Source organism: Aptenodytes patagonicus, chromosome 27 (genome assembly GCF_965638725.1).
Source record: "Aptenodytes patagonicus chromosome 27, bAptPat1.pri.cur, whole genome shotgun sequence".
NCBI lineage: Eukaryota > Metazoa > Chordata > Aves > Sphenisciformes > Spheniscidae > Aptenodytes > Aptenodytes patagonicus.
In genome coordinates this window covers 1372001-1390231 of record NC_134975.1, presented here as the reverse complement: position 1 = coordinate 1390231, position 18231 = coordinate 1372001, and the positions used below count along the sequence as shown (strand labels likewise).

Here is an 18231-nt window from a genome sequence, read left to right as displayed (position 1 = left end):
CAGGAAGGCAGGTACACCTCCTCACCAGCAGCCTCGGGGAGAACCGTATCGCTGCATCTATGTTGCACCGACATTGCACACCTGGGTCCGAATATCTGGGATTTCCTCCTCTTGCTGCTCGTCGCCCTCGGATCTGCTGGGTTTTTTACAGTCCCTTCAGGGCTGTTTCTACTCTTTTGCCATCCTGGAAATCTTGCGATTGATCAGCCACAGCTTTTCCAGAGTTGTGAACAGCACATCGCAAACCGAAGGCGGATGGAAACCCTGCAGAAAGTCACTGAGCTGAGCGTGCAGCTTCATTAGCTCTAGCAATTAGCGTAAGGCAACGCAAAACCACTGGCTACTGCTCAATGACTGTCCTGAAACACTTTCCCCATGCACCAGCTCCACCTTGGCTGGCCCCTGCCATCCTCACTTGTTTTACCCTGTGTCCAGAAAAAGCCTCTCACCTGGGACACACACAGCCCAGCAGCTCTTCCACTGGACCGGAGGGTCTGAAGATACTCAGGCTGGACAGGACCCATATCTGGAAGTGTGGGGCAGAGACCAAACAAACTCACATCACAGGATGCTGGGGCCATGGCTGGGTCAAGCAGGGATCTGTGCAGTTGCCTGCGGTCCTGCAGCGCTGCCCGAGGCCATCCCTCCTGGCTCCTTGCTCTCTTTGCCACTCTGATTTCCATATCAGAAGCTGAAGCTGTTTTGGAGCTACATGAGAAGAAACACGCCGTGCTGTCGGTGGCCGCGCTGGTGTTCCTGCAGATGTGTCCAGCAAAGGCAAACACCTTGCTGCAGTCCCAGGACGCACACGGGTACAGGCATTGTGTGTGTGCGCGTGGAGGTGAGATGCTGGGATGTGCAATGTGCAGCGCAGGGCAACAGGATCCCCCAGCTCGTCCCCGGGTGCAGATCCAGCCTGTCCCCCTGTGCTGCCCCGCTCATCCGATACCATTTCGCTGCCTGTGCTACCCTGGCTTTGCTAGCGGCTTCTTGTCCCCATGTCCTTGTCGCTGCCATAGAGCCCGTTCAGATCACATTTTCTTTTATTCCCTCTGACACCGGTTGTGGTCACAACAAAACTCATGTCATTAAGGAAACGCTGAGGATAGCTGGAAGGGGAAATGGATCCCCCCATCTGGTAAGTGCCAGGTCGGGCCAGCGGCACATGCTTGCTGTGGCCCCGAGCACTGCGGAGCCGTGATGAAGGCAGCTCATGCGTCTTGGGCATGGAAACACGCTCCAGCAGCCTGAGCGATCACGCAGGAGCCAAAGGGTTAACACTGCTGGTGTGCAAACATCCTCCAAACAGCACCGATGGGAACAGCGAGCCTCTCCGCTCTCCGAAAGCTGGCAAACAAATTAGAGCAATGTTGCAACTAATGCGTTTCTTTGCAGCAGAGAGGAGGAAAAGCACCGCTCAAAGGCTGAGGAGACAAAGGCAGTGCAGATGGGTGCTGGGGGACCCGGCGAGCGCCACGTGCTCTGCGCTGCTTTGCTTGGAGCTAAGCTGAGATTTGCTGCTACAGCTCCGTGACAGCGGCTGGAATAACCTGGGGAGGATTTATGGGAACCACATCAGGGCCAAAGGGGGAACCTGCCTGGGGAGGGCTGTAGCTGGGAGATATTCCAGTATTGCTGCTCCTCAGTGTTCGTGTCCCATTTCTCCAGGAGGAACCGTGTTGTGCAGGGAGGGAATATAGCACTATATGCTCCAGGCGTATAGATCAGTGCATCTTCTTCCCAGCAGCCTCCTGACACACAGCAGTCCAGCATCTCCAAGAATGAGGTCCCACTTGGCTTCTTGTGCCCTTATATAGCTTGAAGAGAAATTAAACGGAGAGATGCAAATCCCCTAAAACAATTTAATGAAGCCGGTGGCTGCGGTGGCCCTGGGAGAGCCAGGTCCAGGGTTGGTGGTACCTGGGGGAGGAGGCTGGTTGGCACAAGTTTGGTGTGTGGTGAAAGGGCTGGTGGAGTTGGGCAGCCTGGACCTGCAGCCGTTGTGGGAGGGCTGCTGCCGGACCCTGGCATGGCCTTATCGTTGTCCCCCGTTTACAGAAATGACATGTTTCTCTCATTATAAACGGGGGGTTTGCTATCCTCCCCCTGGCAGCCAAGCCCATGCAAGGAGCAGATGGAGCCCATCTTGAACGTGCAATCTCAGCGAAAGCAAAGCCAATAAGCGAGTTAATTACCAGCGTGTTATGTGAGAGCTGGGGATTCCCAGGGGATTGTGGAGATGAAGCAGCCCTTCGCTCGCCATCCGCAGCTGCGGGAGCCGCGCGTGCCGGAGGGGCCAGGGGACCTGGCTGGCCACCAAGGGAGCCGAGCTGCTCTCCCTGGGGACAGCTCGCCTGCAAAAACACTCGGTGGACTGACTCAGAGCTCTGCAGATATTATCGAGGTCGTACCTGTCCCTTCCCCTGTGGTTTTCCTGGCTGTGTCTCATGAGGTGTATTCATGGGGTGGCTGCAAAGTGCCAGGCAGTGTCTGCTCTCCACAAGACAGTTGTGGCTCTGACTGTGAAAATACAAATATACCCCAGGGCAGAGCATCTTTTACCTTTGTCTCACTGCGGAGCAAAGTTGGGAGAGAAAGAGTAGCAGCTCCTAAACTCCCTGGTTTAAAAGTGAACTTTAACTGGGCTTGAAAGACCGCTGGTGCCTTTGGGGCAGCTTTGCCATGTGCCCCTGGCCGTGCAATGCCTGCCCAGTGATGTGAGGGACTTTCCAGCCGAAATGCCTGCCTGGAGACAGCGTGCTCGGCTCTGGCAGCCGGAGGATGTGGATGTGCTGGTTTGCCCTCCTTGGTGCTTCTGCTCTGCTCCCCACCAGCTGAGCTAATAAAGTTTGGACTCGTTAAATCCTCAAACGGTTTCAAACTCGATTGCCCTGGGCTGGCTCACAGCCCCCATCCACCCCTCCCCTTGCGTATCTGCCTGGAAGATAAGGATGGCAGTGGCTTTAATTCCTCACTTATGCATTGACTGCCAATTCTCCTGCCCGTTCACCCTTGATAAATATTGCACAAAGATTTGGCTGCCAACATGCTGGAGATAAAGGTCCAGTCCCGCCAGATCTCCTTCCTCTGTACCTTTTGTCTCGTTATGTCTCCAATTTGTTAAACAACCCACCTGCTGCAAGAGAGGCTCTTCCCGCCTCTGCTCCTGCTTCAGATTATTGCTAAACCTCTGAGTGAGCTCCCTCCTCCCCGTGCCCAGCCTTGGGTGGGAACTGAGGACTAAGAAAGGACACTGTCATTTCCAGGCCTTGAATTGTCATTGACTGGGGGATCAACAGCGGAGCCTGCCTTGGCTCAGCGCTCTCCCGGGCCTGGCAGGATCCTCTTCGCTGGTGTCGTGCGGGTGCTGAGGTGCCACTGTGTCATCCACGAGCCCGTCCCTGGGAGCAGAGCCCAAACCAGGATTTGGGGACACTCCTGTGCAGCAAACCTACAAAAGAGAGACCACCAGAAGCTCTGACTGGGCTTAGCCTTGCTAAAAATCCTCCTTCTACCCCTGTGGCCAGGCTGGATGAGCACAATTTGGGGTGCCAAGAGAAGGGCTAGTGTTTGAGAGGCATCGCTGGGAGCTGTGCTGCATCTTGCCCACCCACTGTGTCTGGGTTTGCTGGAACTGGCTCCCCAGGCCCAGAAACCTTCCAGAAGCTGAAAGGTGCTACCTGACGGTGCACAAATGTCTTGTAGAGAGTGCAACACCGATGAGAGCTGCTCAGCTGTGCGATGGGGAGCGATTGTGGAATGCATGGGGAGGATGCCCAGCGCTGGTGGTCTCCGTGAGACCACGCAGACAAAAGTCCTGATGCTGCAGCAATGTGTGAGCGTTGCTCCTGACCGAGCCTCAAATTTCAGGGCTGCTGTAGGCGAGAGGACAGGCAGAGGCTATCGATTGGAGTGACGAGGGAGAAACAGAGGAGGGAAGGTCTCAGGCAACCTTATCGCTGCATATAGATCTGGTTGGCAGCATCTGTTAGAGCTGATATCCCCCCTTTGCATCCTCTCATGCAGCATCCTGAGTGTCATCTCTCTTATGAGAAGATCAAATTAAAAAAGAGATGAGTGACGCTCAGATCTGGAAGTATTTGAGCTCAAATGTGGCACGTATGTCTGTTATTTGTGCTGTCCTGCTGGAAGAGCAGCCGTCCCAGGCAGCTTCGGATGCTATTTACCTCACAGGTCTCTGGATTCCCCAGTTCGAGGGTGGCTGTGACAACACAGTTTGATCACTATCACTTCTAAATCCGTAAGAAATGTCATCTAAAGTGCAACAAATAACCCTCTGATTATCTGCTGGATCCTAATGCTACTCCCTGGAGATAACAAGCTGCAATTTTCCCCCTGGGCCATACAATAATCGCCCCAATTACTCCCGAGCAGTGGTTATTAAACTCACGGCACTGCTTTCATTTACAAAGCAAAAATAATTAAGCAGGTGTCTATGTTCTCTGTTTGGCTGGGAGTGACCGGGGTTATTTCTGCTTTGTTCTGGGAAAGAAACTCTTGGCGGCTATGGAAAACCTCCATGGCTTTTCCGCTCTGTGTGGCACAGTTCTGTCAAGAACAGTAGAGAGAAGCCGCCGGATCGACCAAATAAAATGCAGCTGGTGTCTGTTAATGCTGGGGTTGGTATCCCAAAGGATGTAACCTCTATCCAACTATAACATCAGATGGATTTAGGCAGATAGCATGGTTAGCGAAGCTGAAATGTGATGGGCATACAAAAGCACATCCTTCCTTGCAGAAGTTGATGTGCTGGTTTGGTTTGGCTTGGCTGGATTGGTGTCGGGTATTGCCGGGCTGCGTGCAGGACACCGGTCCCCGTCCCAGCACAGGCTGCAGCAGCGTTGTACCCCGGCTCCGTCAGCCTCCGGGCAGAGGGGACAATGTCCCCGTGCCTCGTCCCAGGGCAAACCTGCAAAGAGAGCTACGCTGCAGCTGAGATTTGCACGTTGCTGCTGTGTCTCTGGGCAGATGTGTGCTTGCTCCCCATGCATGAGTGTGCTTCTGCACCCACACATGCAGCCATCACGCACAGGCTCGCTTGGACGGAAGACTTCCAGTTTCTGTAGGAGAAGAGCAGTGAAAGCAGAGAGTGGGATGACCGGGACGGAGGGAGGCAGTGCTGGTGAATTATGCATGACACAGGGAGGAGAGCCGTTATCTGCATGGACAAAGGCCTATGCCAGGCAGCCCGGCTCTCCGCTGTACCTGTACCTTCCTTTTGCCCGCGCTTTATCTCCACTCCCAGCTTGTAATTCAGCCCAAATATCAGAGAAAGCTGGAAGATTAATTTTCTCTGTTTGCATGGCAAAGGAGAGGGGATGCACTCTCACTCTAGACTCCCAGCTGCTTAATCCGCCGCCGAGGCCTGCCGAAGGAAAAGGAAAAATTTATCAGTGTTGGCAAGTTGCTGGTGCGGGGAGGGGTGTTCGGACCCAGTGGCTGCGCTGAGCCTGGGGCTGCACACCGGCCCCCTGCAAGCAGGTCGCGGGCTCTCACAGCAGGGCTCGGCATGCTTGATGTGTGTGCAATTTTGGGGGGGCACTAGGAAAATGCAAAACCTTCCCCTCGCTGCAGTGTTAGGGCCCAGAGGAATGTGTGGGTCTCGAGAGCAGGAGTCGTTCCCTGCCCTGCCACCGAGCGTGACCTGCGTGTCCTTCCAGCATGGGAGCATTCACGGCTGCGAGTTGCTTAAATATTTAAGAGATGACAACTGTATTAATACAAAAACTAGATAAAGATCCCTTGAGTTTAAAGCAGGAAACATCAGCTCAGCTCTTATTTTCCAGCCCTCTCCCTTAGCTTACTCCCTGACTTAAGTGAAATCATAAATATCAGCCCACAAAGGTCCTTTGTCACTGCACGCAGCTCCCGGTGACAAGAGGTCATTCATTAAAAGCCAGATGAAGGCAATAGAGACTCCCATTGTTTTTTAACGAGTTCAAGATAAGGCCGTGGCTTCTCTGCTGACGCTAATGCACCGTTTCGCTACGAGGAGCAGAGAGGATGGACCGCATGTCGCTGCAGACAGGCTTGGCTGATCCCATCCAAGTGCTCTTTACCCTGATGCCAGTCACCGCTGGAGGAATTATCCGGGGTTCACACAGGCAGGAGATCACAGATAAACCTGGTTCGTCGTTCGGGCCGACGGCGCAAACGCGGCTCCTTTGGTACCCTCCTCGCAGACCGCACGGGCGACACGCTGAGCAGTATTTTGCACAGCCGAGTGATGGCTGAGGCCTCGCAGCTCCTGCTCCCACCCAACGGCATGAGCGTGATGCCATCTGCCGGCCTGCGGCTCGGGCCAGGCGTGAGAAATTAGAAATTAATTCCCCAAAATGTCCAGCTTCGTCCGGCTAAACCCAGGCTGCCCTCCCCGCTCAGCCTGCCAGGTATTTTCCTCACGCTACTGAATCATTCCGTTTTGAAACCAGTGCTGTATTAGCGCAGCAAGAGAAATGCACCTAAGAGAATTTTTTCGGGGTTTTTTTTCTCCCCCTGGAGAAAGGTTTCTGTCTTAAAGGTTCTAGTTCCGCTGTCTTTCCCCCTTTTTTTTTGAATGACTGTTCATGAAGATCATCATGTTCTAACTGGTTTTGGATTAAAAGGAACTTAATAAAGGTTTTCCCTGAGCACAAAGCTGCACAAATGGGTTTGCAATTCTGGAGTTAATTAGGCAGGAGCCAGGCAGAGATTTGTGTTTGCGAAGCTCCACCAGAGGATGAGGCTGGGAGGGAAAGGTTTGTAACTGCAGGGCTGCTTGCTAGCACAGCAAGGCACCAGGGCAGATTTCTTTGCATCCTGCCCCAAAAAGATCAAGGCATGGGGTCACCAGTGAGCCCATCAGCATCATCATGAGCAAAAATCCCGGCCACATCATGGGGTCCGCAAGCCCTGCCCAGCAAGGGAGTCTCCGGCGGCTAGAGGAGGCAAACGGGCTAAAGACCAAACGGAGCGAGACTCCAGGAGGAACTGGAGGAGAACTTCTGCTGCCTGAAAATGTGAAGTGCTTCCGCCAGTAATCGCCGGAATCATCAAATTAGCATAAATTCTATTAACGGTTTCCCAGATGAGACATTTCAAGGCTTCTCCCTCCCCTCCCCGACACAAACAAAAGAGAATATAATTACTTTGCAATAAGGCAGCTCCTGAAAAGGCCCTCAATCCTTTCGCCTTTTCTTCTCCCTTGAAATAAAGCTATATATGAAAGGTACTTCTGACCTCTCTGCTCTCATCATGCATCAGTCAAGAAGGAGGAAGAAAAACTACAAAGCTTTTAGGGACCGGGGCTGGGACCAAGCAAGTGGCGTGTGCCGTAGGACATGGCCCATTTGCCATGTCCACATCGTAGCAGCAGGCGAGGGGGTTTCCGAGAAGCTTTTTTGGGGTACTGGTGACTTTTTTTGGTTCCTGATGCCCTTGGAGCTCTCACCCATCATGTTTCAGAGGAGGATTTGGAAGTACGACATCTGAACGCATATGGAAGAAATCTAATTTGCTTAACACTGAAACCCAGTACCTAACGCAGTAACTCACTACAAGCACCATGGGGGCAATAATCTAAAATAATGTGCCTTTTTATGGGCACGAGATTGCGGATGACAATTTAAAAGAGAAGAGAATTTGCTTATGAGCAAAAGCCTCCTTAATTCTTAAGAATGACACTAAAACAACTCGCCTGCCTATAAATATGATCTGCCGATAGAGACATCTTAGCTGTGAAGATTTAATTACAGGCAGGAGCTGCAGGAGGCCCGGGGGCTGACAGCGAAACAGCTGAACCTCCTCAGAAATGGGTGTGCAAGAGGTGCCAGGATGGGATGTGCACGCACAGGAGGCTCTCAGCAGAGCCAGGCGTAACCATCAGCCTTCAACTTGCTTTCCAGACTGGGGCAAACTGGGCTTGTGGATGATTTTCCGTGCCACGAGGTCAAATATCGAGGTCAGTGCCTTTCTTTTGCTTCACCACTGACTCAGAGGGTGAGTCGTGTCTCTTCTGGGCCTCCGTTCCCCTATAAAATGTATAAAATTTTGACTGTCTTCCTCAAGGAAGCCTCATTAATGTTTACTTTTCAGAGGACCTTGAGGCTTTTTACAATCTATTATGAATTAATTATTATTAATTAAGTTAAAGCAGACTATATAACCTAAATAAAGCAGTTCTGAAAAGCAGCTGGATGTGAGAGAGCAATCTGCTTTACGAACTCACTTTTCCACTTAGCAATTTTAAGCATTTAGTTCCGCTTTCTAATTGCTAATATCCATTCTTCAATTACCCGCTGTTTTGTTTCAGATTTAAAAGATTAAAACGCATTGTTATTTTATGATTATGTGATTTCGCTTCTTGTAATTGTTGGGTTTTGGTTTGTGCTTTATCGGTTTGCATGTTAAATGTCTGCGAATGGAAGGCTTGTACGTGGCTTGCAATGGGGTTTCGCCTTTTGGCACGGGGGACAGATTGCCGGCTGTTACTCAGAGCAAGGTTTCAAAGACAAAAATCAGTCGAGGCATCATTTCTCAAGCGAGAACACGTAATAAACGGCCTCCCGGTGAAGTATCACCGCTCTGAACCTGCTGTGGGTCGCACCCAGCACCTTGCACGGGCCTTACTGCGCTCTGCAGAACCAGTGCGGGGGTGGGCTTAGGCGTTGCTTAAAATCGCAACCGGGGCTCGGCCTGAGAGCAGTTTTTTCTCCCCAAAACAGCCCCTCCGGTGCCAACGGCTGCGCTTGGGCCCTCAGGGAAGAAGCTGCCCTCGGTTTCGGGGGGGCCTAGGCCCTGCCGGCGTCGCCGGCCCGCTCTGTTGCTAAGCAACACGGGCTGGAGCCAGCAACCAACAGTAAATATGGCGCCCGGCCGGCTTCAGCACGCGGCCGTTCGGGCCCCCGGCCGCCCTCGCGCCGGGGAGTGGAGCAGAGAGGCCACGCCCTCAACAGACATGGCGCCAGCTTGGCTTCAGACGCTCAGTGAACAGAGCCAATGAGAGGCCGGGAGGGTGGGGAGCACGCTGGGATTGGCTGGCAGCAGGGATTCAAACCGGAGTGCGGGGCGGTTAGGCTGGGCGGTTGGAGTCGGAGCCGGAGCTCGCGCCGGGCCGGCGGCCCAGGTGAGTGCGCGGGAGCGTGAGGGTGGCTGAGGGAAAGCGGTGGGGCCCCCCCGGTACCGGGCCCCCCCGGTACCGGGCCTAGGCCGCGGGCCCTCGCTACCGGATCTCGCCCAGGCCGCGGGGCCCCCCTCACCGGCCGAGGGGAGCAGCCTTCCTGGCGCAGCGCGGGCCGGCGCCCTGGGCGGGCCCGGCGCCGGTTTCCTCAGAGGCCTTTTCCCTCGCTGCCACCCAGGCAGGGGTCGCGCCTCGGGGGGCGGCGGCGGCGGGCGCTTTACGGGCTGGCCTTGGTCCTTGGCCTTCCCCAGCTTCTGCCGTCGAGTTGGGCGCGGGGCTAATGATCGTGGTGCTGGTAATCAAGGCGCGAAGCTATTGAAGTGCCCCTTGCCGTGAATTAAGCAGACTACAAGGAAGAGAGGAGGGTCTTAGTAGCGAGCTTTTCAACACCTTGTAGTCCACGTAATATAGAAAGTTCCGAGATACCTGTGTGTCTGTGGAGTCTGTAACTGTGAATAGAGTACTTCAAAGCTTTCCACGGTCGCCTCCTAAGGGTTAAGCTGGTGTGTTGTACTGTCTCCTGGCACCTCTCCCAACTATGTCTGCACCTGCTTCTAGTGCTAATTTATTAGTCAAGGCTGTCCTGTGTGCCCCAGCAACCTCTTGCATTAGCGAAGTAATTTCTGTGTTGCTGAGTTGGAGACTTTCCTCTTCATTGCTTCTGTTTATGCCATTGTTGCTACTGTTTGAGGAAAATGTGCTGACTGTCTGAATTTTAATAGCTATTTGCAGTAGGAGCTGTAACTTAAAATGCAGCTAAATTTAAAACTGTATTAAAATTCCCCAGAACGTTGCTCCTATTTTTATCTTACAAAGCTCTGAAAACTTGCAGATTTTTAGTGGCCTATATAGTACCAAGTTATTTGTAGACAGGGCATGAGCCGTGTTCTGCAGCCTTCCAGAAGGAGAATGATTTGGGATCCCTTGTCTTCCCTTGGATTCTGAGCCTCTGTAGTATACTGGAGATTATTTGAAGCAATAAGGTGGGGAGCTATACTGCCTCTCTTTATGGCTCTGCTATCCATAAACTGTGGAGGGGTGAGGATCTTCATTCCCTAGGAAAGAACTTAGATGCATATATCTCCATAGAACATAACTCTTAACGTATTTTTGTTTGTGCAGCTTCTAAAACTCGCCTTAAAAAAAAAAAATCATTAATTCTGAAGCGGATTCTCTTTTCTTTGGGCTGGTAACACATTTTCTGTTTGGAGGTGGGAAGAAAGGGCTGGGCTGTTTATTTAGCTCTGGTTTCTTGGCAGGAAGATGGAAACTGCAATGCTGAACTTACGGAGTCTGTATGATCAGCTTATGCGCCAGGCTGAAGTTTTAAGTGAAGGAAATGAATGCCGTAAGTTCTGTTTCTGAAGTGGGTTGTGCTGTGTTTGCTGTAAGAATATAAACATGCAAACAAACATTATTAGTTGTTATTGAAGAATCTGTCGATGATGTTATAGGTAATAAGACTGCTACGGGTAGTCAGATTTGAGGGTTTTTTCATTGTCAAGAAATATGAGGTCACAGGCAGGGCCACATTCTGCTTGTAGCAAGCTGATTTCATCCACACAGGGTCTCATGTTCTAGCCCTTCTGGTTGATGCTGACATGAGCGACTTGGTCTGAAAAACTGCAAGATCTCATGAACATCTAGAGTGTAGGTGGGTTTGCCGAAAGGCCGGCTTCTCCACTCTTCAGTCAGGAGCAGGTTATATTAATAGATATCTACTGTCGGTGAAAGGAGGGCTGCTGCGTCTCGTCTGCTTGCCTGGGTAGCTAAAGGTGTGTATGTCTTCTCTCCAGAGTTTATTCAGTTAGCAAAGAACTTTGAAGAGTATCGGAGAAAATTGCAGAAAACGGAGCATGAGCTTGGCAGGTACAAAGATCTTCTCATGAAAACTGAAGCTGAACGTAGTGCTTTGGATGTCAAGCTGAAACATGCTCGCAATCAAGTGGATGTGGAGATCAAACGAAGGCAAAAAGCTGAAACGGACTGTGAAAAGCTGGTGAGTAATTCCTTTATTACTAGTTAGCTCTTTAGAGTGTGGAGACAAGGTGATTAAACTGCATTGATCTATGGAAAATAAGGACTGGCACTCATGATAACTTTTTTCCTGGGGAGGAAAAATCTCAACAACAACAGATTGGCTTGGCTCCTTGTAGTAGCCTTCTGCTTTGATCTGGAAAAAGGCGACGGGCTGCTGTTTGGAGCTGAGCTGCCATTACCTGTCAGAGCAGGGGCTTTGCAGCCATTAGCAGTCTATTGACACAAGTTCTGAGAGCCTATCTGTGTGGTATCTCGAACACTTCAGATTGGTTCATACAGTAATTAAATGCAGTTTGTCCTGTGGCAGCTTCTGATATTATCTACCTTTTCAGGAGCGGCAAATACAACTGATTCGAGAGCTGCTCATGTGTGATGCATCTGGGAGTATTCAGCTGAGTGAAGAACAGAAGTCTGCCCTCGCCTTTCTTAACAGGCCACAGGTTTCTCTAGGGGGTTCAGGCAACAAAAGGTAGGCACCATATGTCTGAGCAACGTAAGTGTCAGATATCAATCTAGCCGTGTACCTCTGTGATACCTGCTGCACCCATATCAACAGAGTCTTACTTCTTATTCCAGTTTGAAATACAGCTCTTCTGAGTCAGTAAGATTGTTCTGGAACCATTGCTGACTGAAAGCCAAACTGATATGAGTTTCTTCTAATTTTTGATTTTTAGGCTGTCTACAATAGATGAATCTGGCTCAATTCTGTCAGACATCAGCTTTGACAAGACTGATGAGTCACTGGTAATGTAACACCAAGTTCTAAAGTTTTCTTCCACTGTAAAACCTTAGGGGTGTGGGGTAATCTCTAGAGACCCCTTGTGTTTAGATTACTCTGGTATTAAACTGGTAGAGCTGATTTGCATTTCTCTGATGTGCTATTGGCTAAAACTTAATGAAAGTCCTGGCCAGAGGCTGTATGGTATTTACACTGAGCTAACCAGCGTTGTGTATTTCCCACAGGACTGGGATTCCTCTGTGGTGAAAGCTGTCAGACTGAAAAGGAGAGAGAAGCGGGTATGTTCAATTCTTCCCCTTCAAATAGATTCCATTGTTAGCCTTAGCTGACACAATGTCACCATCTGTCGTCTCACAGCCACCTATAATGATGTCTGAGCTACTAATCACAATCAAACTTCAGATGAATGTGCTTCTACTATAATTCAGACCTGCTGTGTGGATTTAGATTGAAAGTTAATTCTGATGTCGTTGTTTGTCTACTGAAAATGACTGGAGTGGAGTTCCGCATATCTTGTTCTGTTATGGCCTAGAGTTTGCAAGAAAGCACTTGAAGATTATTGACAGCTACCAGATTAGGGAAAATAGTGTAGGAAGTTAATATATTTCTGTTCTGTAAAGGAGCTTGTGCTTGTTCTGGTCTGCTGTTAGTATGCAGTGGGCACAGGTGGGAAAGGACAGCCTGAAATCATCACTAGCAGAGTTGGGAAGAGTCTGGGATTCACTTAGTTGTCCCTTTTTTCTTTTTTTCTTTTCTCTGAATTGGATTATAAAGCTGGCTAGGAAAATTATTTGAAAGAGCAGTATATTGAGGCCGCCTGATGCTCTTCAGGGTTGCCATAAAGAACAGGTACCGTGGAAGAACTTAATGTATCTACGGTGTGTGTGTACAATTGTTCAGTCCTTCTAGTTATACTGAACAAATATAACGCCAAGTTAACAGCATACCTGCCTCAGACAAAAGTATACTGTATCTTTCCAGCGGTCTTCCAGGCAGTTCATTGAAGGCCCACCAGGTCCTCAGAAGAAAACCAGATCAATTGGCTCCACAGTGGATCAGGTATGGTGGTTGGTTCCAGCTGGGTTTGTGTGCATTGTAGCTGGTCATATTGCACACCTGTTTCTAGGGCCAACAAACTAGAAAATCCCATGTCCTGTCAGTATCGCTGTCACTAACTGTATATTTCTTATTACAGGGAAATGAATCCATAGTAGCAAAGACAACTCTCATGGTCCCCAACGATGGCGGCCCAATTGAAGCTATCTCTACTATCCAGACTGTGCCTTATAGTCTGAGAAGCCGGAGGAAGAGTGGTAGGTGTCACGTCTCTGCTTGTCCTAGTCCTGAAGCAACTACTCTGTAGGCCGGAGGCTATCCTGAAATGTAACATTTACCTCCCCCCAGGACCCAGGCAGCTGCCTGTGGTTTATAATGCACTTGCTTTGAAGCAAAGGTTACGCAGGGGTGTGATTCCATTCAGTCAACACTCCTCCTCTTCTGTCTTTCAGGTCCTTTGCAGCCTTGGAGCAGCGAGTCAAGCGTGGGCAGTAAGCAGCTGGAATCCAAATCGGAGACTGATGGCTCTGGCACCCCGCAGAACAATGGGGGAGTGAGGCTGCATGAATTTGTTTCAAAGACGGTAGGCCTACAGACAGGAAGAACTTGAAAAAGCATCTCCTTCCATTTTAAATGTGTGTGTTGTCAAGCTATTGGTAAGAGGCTACCAGCCATTATGTCTCAAGTCAATATTAACTGTACCGGTTACCTGCATGGATCAGGGAATATGTTATCCTATATGGTTATCCAGTTTAAGTCCTCCTGAGTTACTACATTGCACTAATCTCTTCCCATCTGTATGCTCTGAATCATTAGGTTATCAAGCCAGAATCATGTGTTCCATGTGGAAAGAGAGTAAAATTTGGAAAAATCTCTCTGAAGTGCAGAGACTGCCGTGTGGTCACTCATCCAGAGTGTCGGGACCGCTGTCCTCTTCCCTGTATCCCCACCTTGACAGGGACTCCTGTCAGAATTGGAGAGGTAAGCCTGTAGGGCGAGCTCGGGGCAGTACAGCTGCCAACGCGAGTGAGCTAACATTTGGTTAGAGTTAGAATGTGCTTAGGCTCCAACAAGTCTGCCTTCTACAGAAGAGCTGTTGCTCAGAGCTGCATAATAAAATGCAAACGAGCTTGCTAATCTATCATTCAGTAACCAGGGTAGTGGGTGGTAGAGATGCAATGTTAGGAGGGTGTTGAGTTGTGAACATGGCAGCTCTGGGTAAGCAATCCTGCAGCATTGTGCTGATGGATGTAGTGCTGCTCTTCTCTGGGCTGATGAAGAAGAAACAATGCTTGTATTTTAAGCCCAGACATCACTGTGAATTCCTGAGAGAGTATTTTCCGTGTCTTGAAGACTGGGTATCTCTTTTTCAATACTTTTTTTTCCCCTCCCCCTTTCTGCCTCTTAGGGCACCTTGATGGACTTTGTCCCTTCTACTCCGCCAATGATCCCTTCCATCATAGTGCACTGCGTTAATGAGATCGAGCAGCGAGGGCTGCATGAGGTAAAAAGAAAATGAGGTGTGGAACAGCGCTAATGAAATGGGTCGTGGTGTTAGGGAAACAAATTGTTAACCCAAATACCTCTTATTCATGGTGTGTATAGTGTTGCTCAGTGGGTGACTCTGAGCAATGGTGTCTGCGTACAGTGCTCAGGTGTGGAGAGAAAGTGGGAGCGGAAGAACGTCAGCTTTATGCCTGCAGTTGATATTTTGCTTCTAAGCAATGGTTTCTGTTAACAGACGGGCCTTTACAGGATATCTGGCTGTGACAAGACAGTGAGGGAACTGAAAGAGAAGTTTCTTAGAGCAAAAAATATTCCTTTGCTCAGTAAAGTGGATGATATCCATGCTATCTGTGGCCTTCTCAAGGACTTTCTACGCAGCCTGAAAGAACCCCTTCTCACTTTCCGGTTAAACAAGACTTTTATGGAAGCTGCAGGTAAGGAGTTACTAAATGACATCTCCAACTCTTTCCCTAGGCTTGATGGTCACAGGTTTAGCTGTCGCGTGAACTGGCAGACTGCAGTGCTCTGTGGAGCCCTCATGCTTGCAGCTGTGTTGGTGATGGGAAGATCTCTCTTCTGCTGTACTGTTTTGGAAGAAGAAATAAACAAGTTCTAGTGCTTGGGCGGGATACAAAATTATTACAACGGCATGTGAAGTTTATGGCTTCCTTGTTTCTCAGGCTAGCTCTTACTGTGAGGGGACTGTTACAGCTGTGCCTCTGGGACCACTTTCTGAGGTCTAAACGTATTTTTTAATTTTTATTTTGCCCCCCCCAAGAAATCTTGGATGAGGACAACAGTGTCGCTGCTATGTACCAAGCAGTTGGTGAACTTCCTCAGGCCAATAGGGACACCCTAGCTTTCCTCATGATCCACCTGCAGAGGTATGTTCAGATGGACTGGTAGTTCTGAAAGGGGGATGTCGCCACTGGCGCTTTCTCTAATTGGCTCTTGTTACTGCTTGTGAGCATAAAATCTTCATTCTGGAAAAAACCTGCTTATTCAGAGGCTGAAGTGTGTGTGGGATGAGGGAGTTGCATGACAAGTGAAGGGGAGAAGCTACATTCTCTCTTTCTTAATAATTTTTTTAATACAGGGTGGCTCAGAGCCCGGAGACTAAAATGGACATTACCAACTTGGCCAAAGTCTTTGGCCCCACAATTGTTGCCCATGCGGTACCTGATCCTGACCCTATGACACTCCTACAAGACACTAAGCGGCAGCCCAAGGTAGGTCAGCAGAAAGGTCTGACTTGGGTGAATGTATCCATCCCACTTAAAGAATTCAAATGAATTGCTGGAGGGAGCTGAGGCGATGCCTGTCTGGTGTCACTGTGTCAAAGCTGTGTGCTGGGTGTCTCTGTAGGTAGTGGAGCGCCTTCTGCTGCTGCCTATGGACTACTGGAGCCAGCTGATGATGGTGGATCAAGAAAACATTGACCCAGCGCACATAATTGAGAACGTCAATGCCTACTCCACTCCACAGACACCAGATGTTAAAGGTAACCCCTGGGTTCTGCTCCACTGGCTGTGCAGCTGCTGTATTAAAAATAACGACCCTTAATCAAAGCTGCTTGTGAGACTGTTGGAGCTAGCCATTCCTGCACGCTTTATGGAGGAAGAGGGAAGAAAAGCGTGCCAGGAAATACCAGATTTGTCTAGTATTTTTGACAGATGCTAGGGAATGTCTAATGTTCCTTACATGGCAATGAAAACTTCAGCTGTCCTCATGTTGCTCACTTCGCTGCCTCTTTTTTGACAGTGAGCATGCTTGGCCCCCTCACTACTCCGGAACAGCAGCTCTCCAAGACGCCATCATCTAGCTCCCTGTCCCAGAGGGTCCGGTCTACCTTCAGCAAAACCACCCCCAAGTAAGTGCCAATGGGGGTTATCATGGAGATGTTGGGTTGACTGCAGGTGGTTCGGGTGTTCAAGGAGAACTAAAAATAGACTTTTGGACCCAGTTCTGGGAACAGCCTGGACTCACTACTCAGTCAGCTCTCACTTAATCAGTGCTGTAGTAACAGCGCAAGCTGCATAATGGTTAAACGAGTGTCATCTTACGGTAGGGAGAGAAACGCTTTGTTTGGGAGGTGGGTAAAATTCGGGTGAATGACCCCTGGGAAGGGGATGGTGTTAGACCTCTATATCCCAAATCCAAAACTGATATTTTCTACTTCTCTTGAACTAGATTTGGGAGCAAAAGCAAGTCAACAACCCAGCTTGGGCATCAGGGCAACTTCTTTGCCTCTCCTATGCTGAAGTGAAGTGGACCTGGGAGTTAGCATCATCCTAGCATTTGCACACCAACATGCATAAGTACAGTAAAAGCAAGTCCTCTCCGTGGCCCTTGGCAGCTTATGTAATAAGATCTTTTTTCCTTTTAACTTTCAGCTTAACTGAGACTTTTAATGGGATTTTATTGTGCAATGTATTTTTATTAGCTAATGCTGTGCTGAATTTAGTATTGGTGAAGACAGTAACTAGCAGGATTTGTTCAAAGTGTTAATAAAAAAAAAACTGCTAGAGGAACTCAGTGACACTTCTCAATAGCATCCAGTCTTCTACCCCTATGAAGTGGAACAGTCATACAAGGATCGTAAGGGTTTGTTTGTGTTTTTTGAAAAACTCCATAGGTTGTTCTTCACACAGCAGTGACACCCCAGTTGAACTCTGTCAGAATCCGCACGCGGGTCTGTAACTCTTGACTTGCGCTGTGGTCGTGCAGCCTGTAATCCTGAGGATGGCAGTGTTGCATTTGTCTCGTGGGCAAAACAGCTCTGTTTAACTGCCGGAGGGACTGTGACTTTTTTCTAAAGAAATGTTTCCCGAGAACTGTGTTTCCAAGGGGAAAACTTTGTAGAGGACTGTCCGTAGATGCAAACCCAAAGGATTCCTGGGTAGTCTAAATGAATTACTAGTGCTGCTCATACTGGTGAGGGGAATGAGGGTAGCTTAATAGCACCCTTGCTTTTGGGAGTCCCTGCTTTCCCAAATTGGGATATGGTGACCTTGCTCAGTGCTGTGTGAAAAGACTTGTGGAACACGTACAGAAGTTTAAAAAGTGGCTGTTTTTATTGAGCTCTGGAAAACTGTCCTGATCTGTGCAGTTAAGTAAATCATGATGTTTATGTGACCTATGATTCTGTACTCTGGCTAATGCTTTCTACTTGTGCTATAGAATTTTAACCAGGGCCTGTGTAGCATTACAGGAGGTTGTGATGCTGAGGTGCTGTGCTCGAGGAGCTCCTGCCCCAAGCATTAATGAACCTGGCAGGCTTTGCTGCTGGGGTGTGGGATCATGCACTGGGCTGTGGCTCATGGGTCCAGAGGAGGAAGGAGAAGAACAGTTTTGGTCCCCAACATTGTATCGGGAGGTGAAATAGCCTGGGCTGAACGTGGTGGCCTGGGTTGTCTCTCTTCCCCTTGGTTGCAGGGTCTGGAGGGTGAAGTCCTCTCCTGCTGTGTCTGCACCCTAGCTCTGACCCACTGCAGGAGATGGGGCATCTGGGGGCTGCTGCTTCAGTGGGGCTGGGGCCCCAGGGCAGGTGGGTGTTTCTGGCCTCTGGTGTTTTCATGCACACCAGATGTGTGTGTGGGGGGCACTAAGGTATGTTCCCCAAATCCTGTGTCTCGGACACACTTGGCTTGGTCCTTTTCTGGAGCATCCTCTCCCACACTGGGTCCTTGCCTGTGCCTTGTTGGAGCAGAAA

General features: G+C 49.7%; 1 protein-coding gene across 2 annotated transcripts; it reads left to right on the top strand.

Moving 5' to 3' along the window:
* The first annotated feature begins 7815 nt into the window (after positions 1-7815).
* RACGAP1 (Rac GTPase activating protein 1) lies at positions 7816-17658 on the top strand. 2 transcript variants are annotated; one of them, XM_076360394.1, is made up of 17 exons: positions 7816-7960; positions 10442-10526; positions 10975-11177; positions 11551-11687; positions 11893-11962; positions 12182-12235; positions 12939-13016; positions 13153-13270; positions 13466-13596; positions 13830-13994; positions 14422-14517; positions 14755-14953; positions 15298-15403; positions 15616-15748; positions 15885-16020; positions 16281-16389; positions 16710-17658. In XM_076360394.1, exons 1-17 carry the CDS (start codon positions 7928-7930, stop codon positions 16783-16785), a joined length of 1929 nt encoding a protein of 642 aa, XP_076216509.1. In that variant the 5' UTR covers positions 7816-7927; the 3' UTR covers positions 16786-17658. The 2 variants fall into 2 exon arrangements, with proteins under 2 accessions (XP_076216509.1, XP_076216508.1); XM_076360393.1 differs by having other exon boundaries at positions 15616-15752; positions 15889-16020.
* The last annotated feature ends 573 nt before the right edge of the window (positions 17659-18231 follow it).

Coding starts and splice junctions, on each gene's coding strand:
- RACGAP1 (XM_076360394.1), top strand. CDS start 7,928: ATGATTTTCCGTGCCACGAGGTCAAATATCGAG. Junction 7,961..10,441: donor CCACGAGGTCAAATATCGAG/GTCAGTGCCTTT, acceptor CTTGGCAGGAAG/ATGGAAACTGCAATGCTGAA. Junction 13,597..13,829: donor ATGAATTTGTTTCAAAGACG/GTAGGCCTACAG, acceptor CTGAATCATTAG/GTTATCAAGCCAGAATCATG.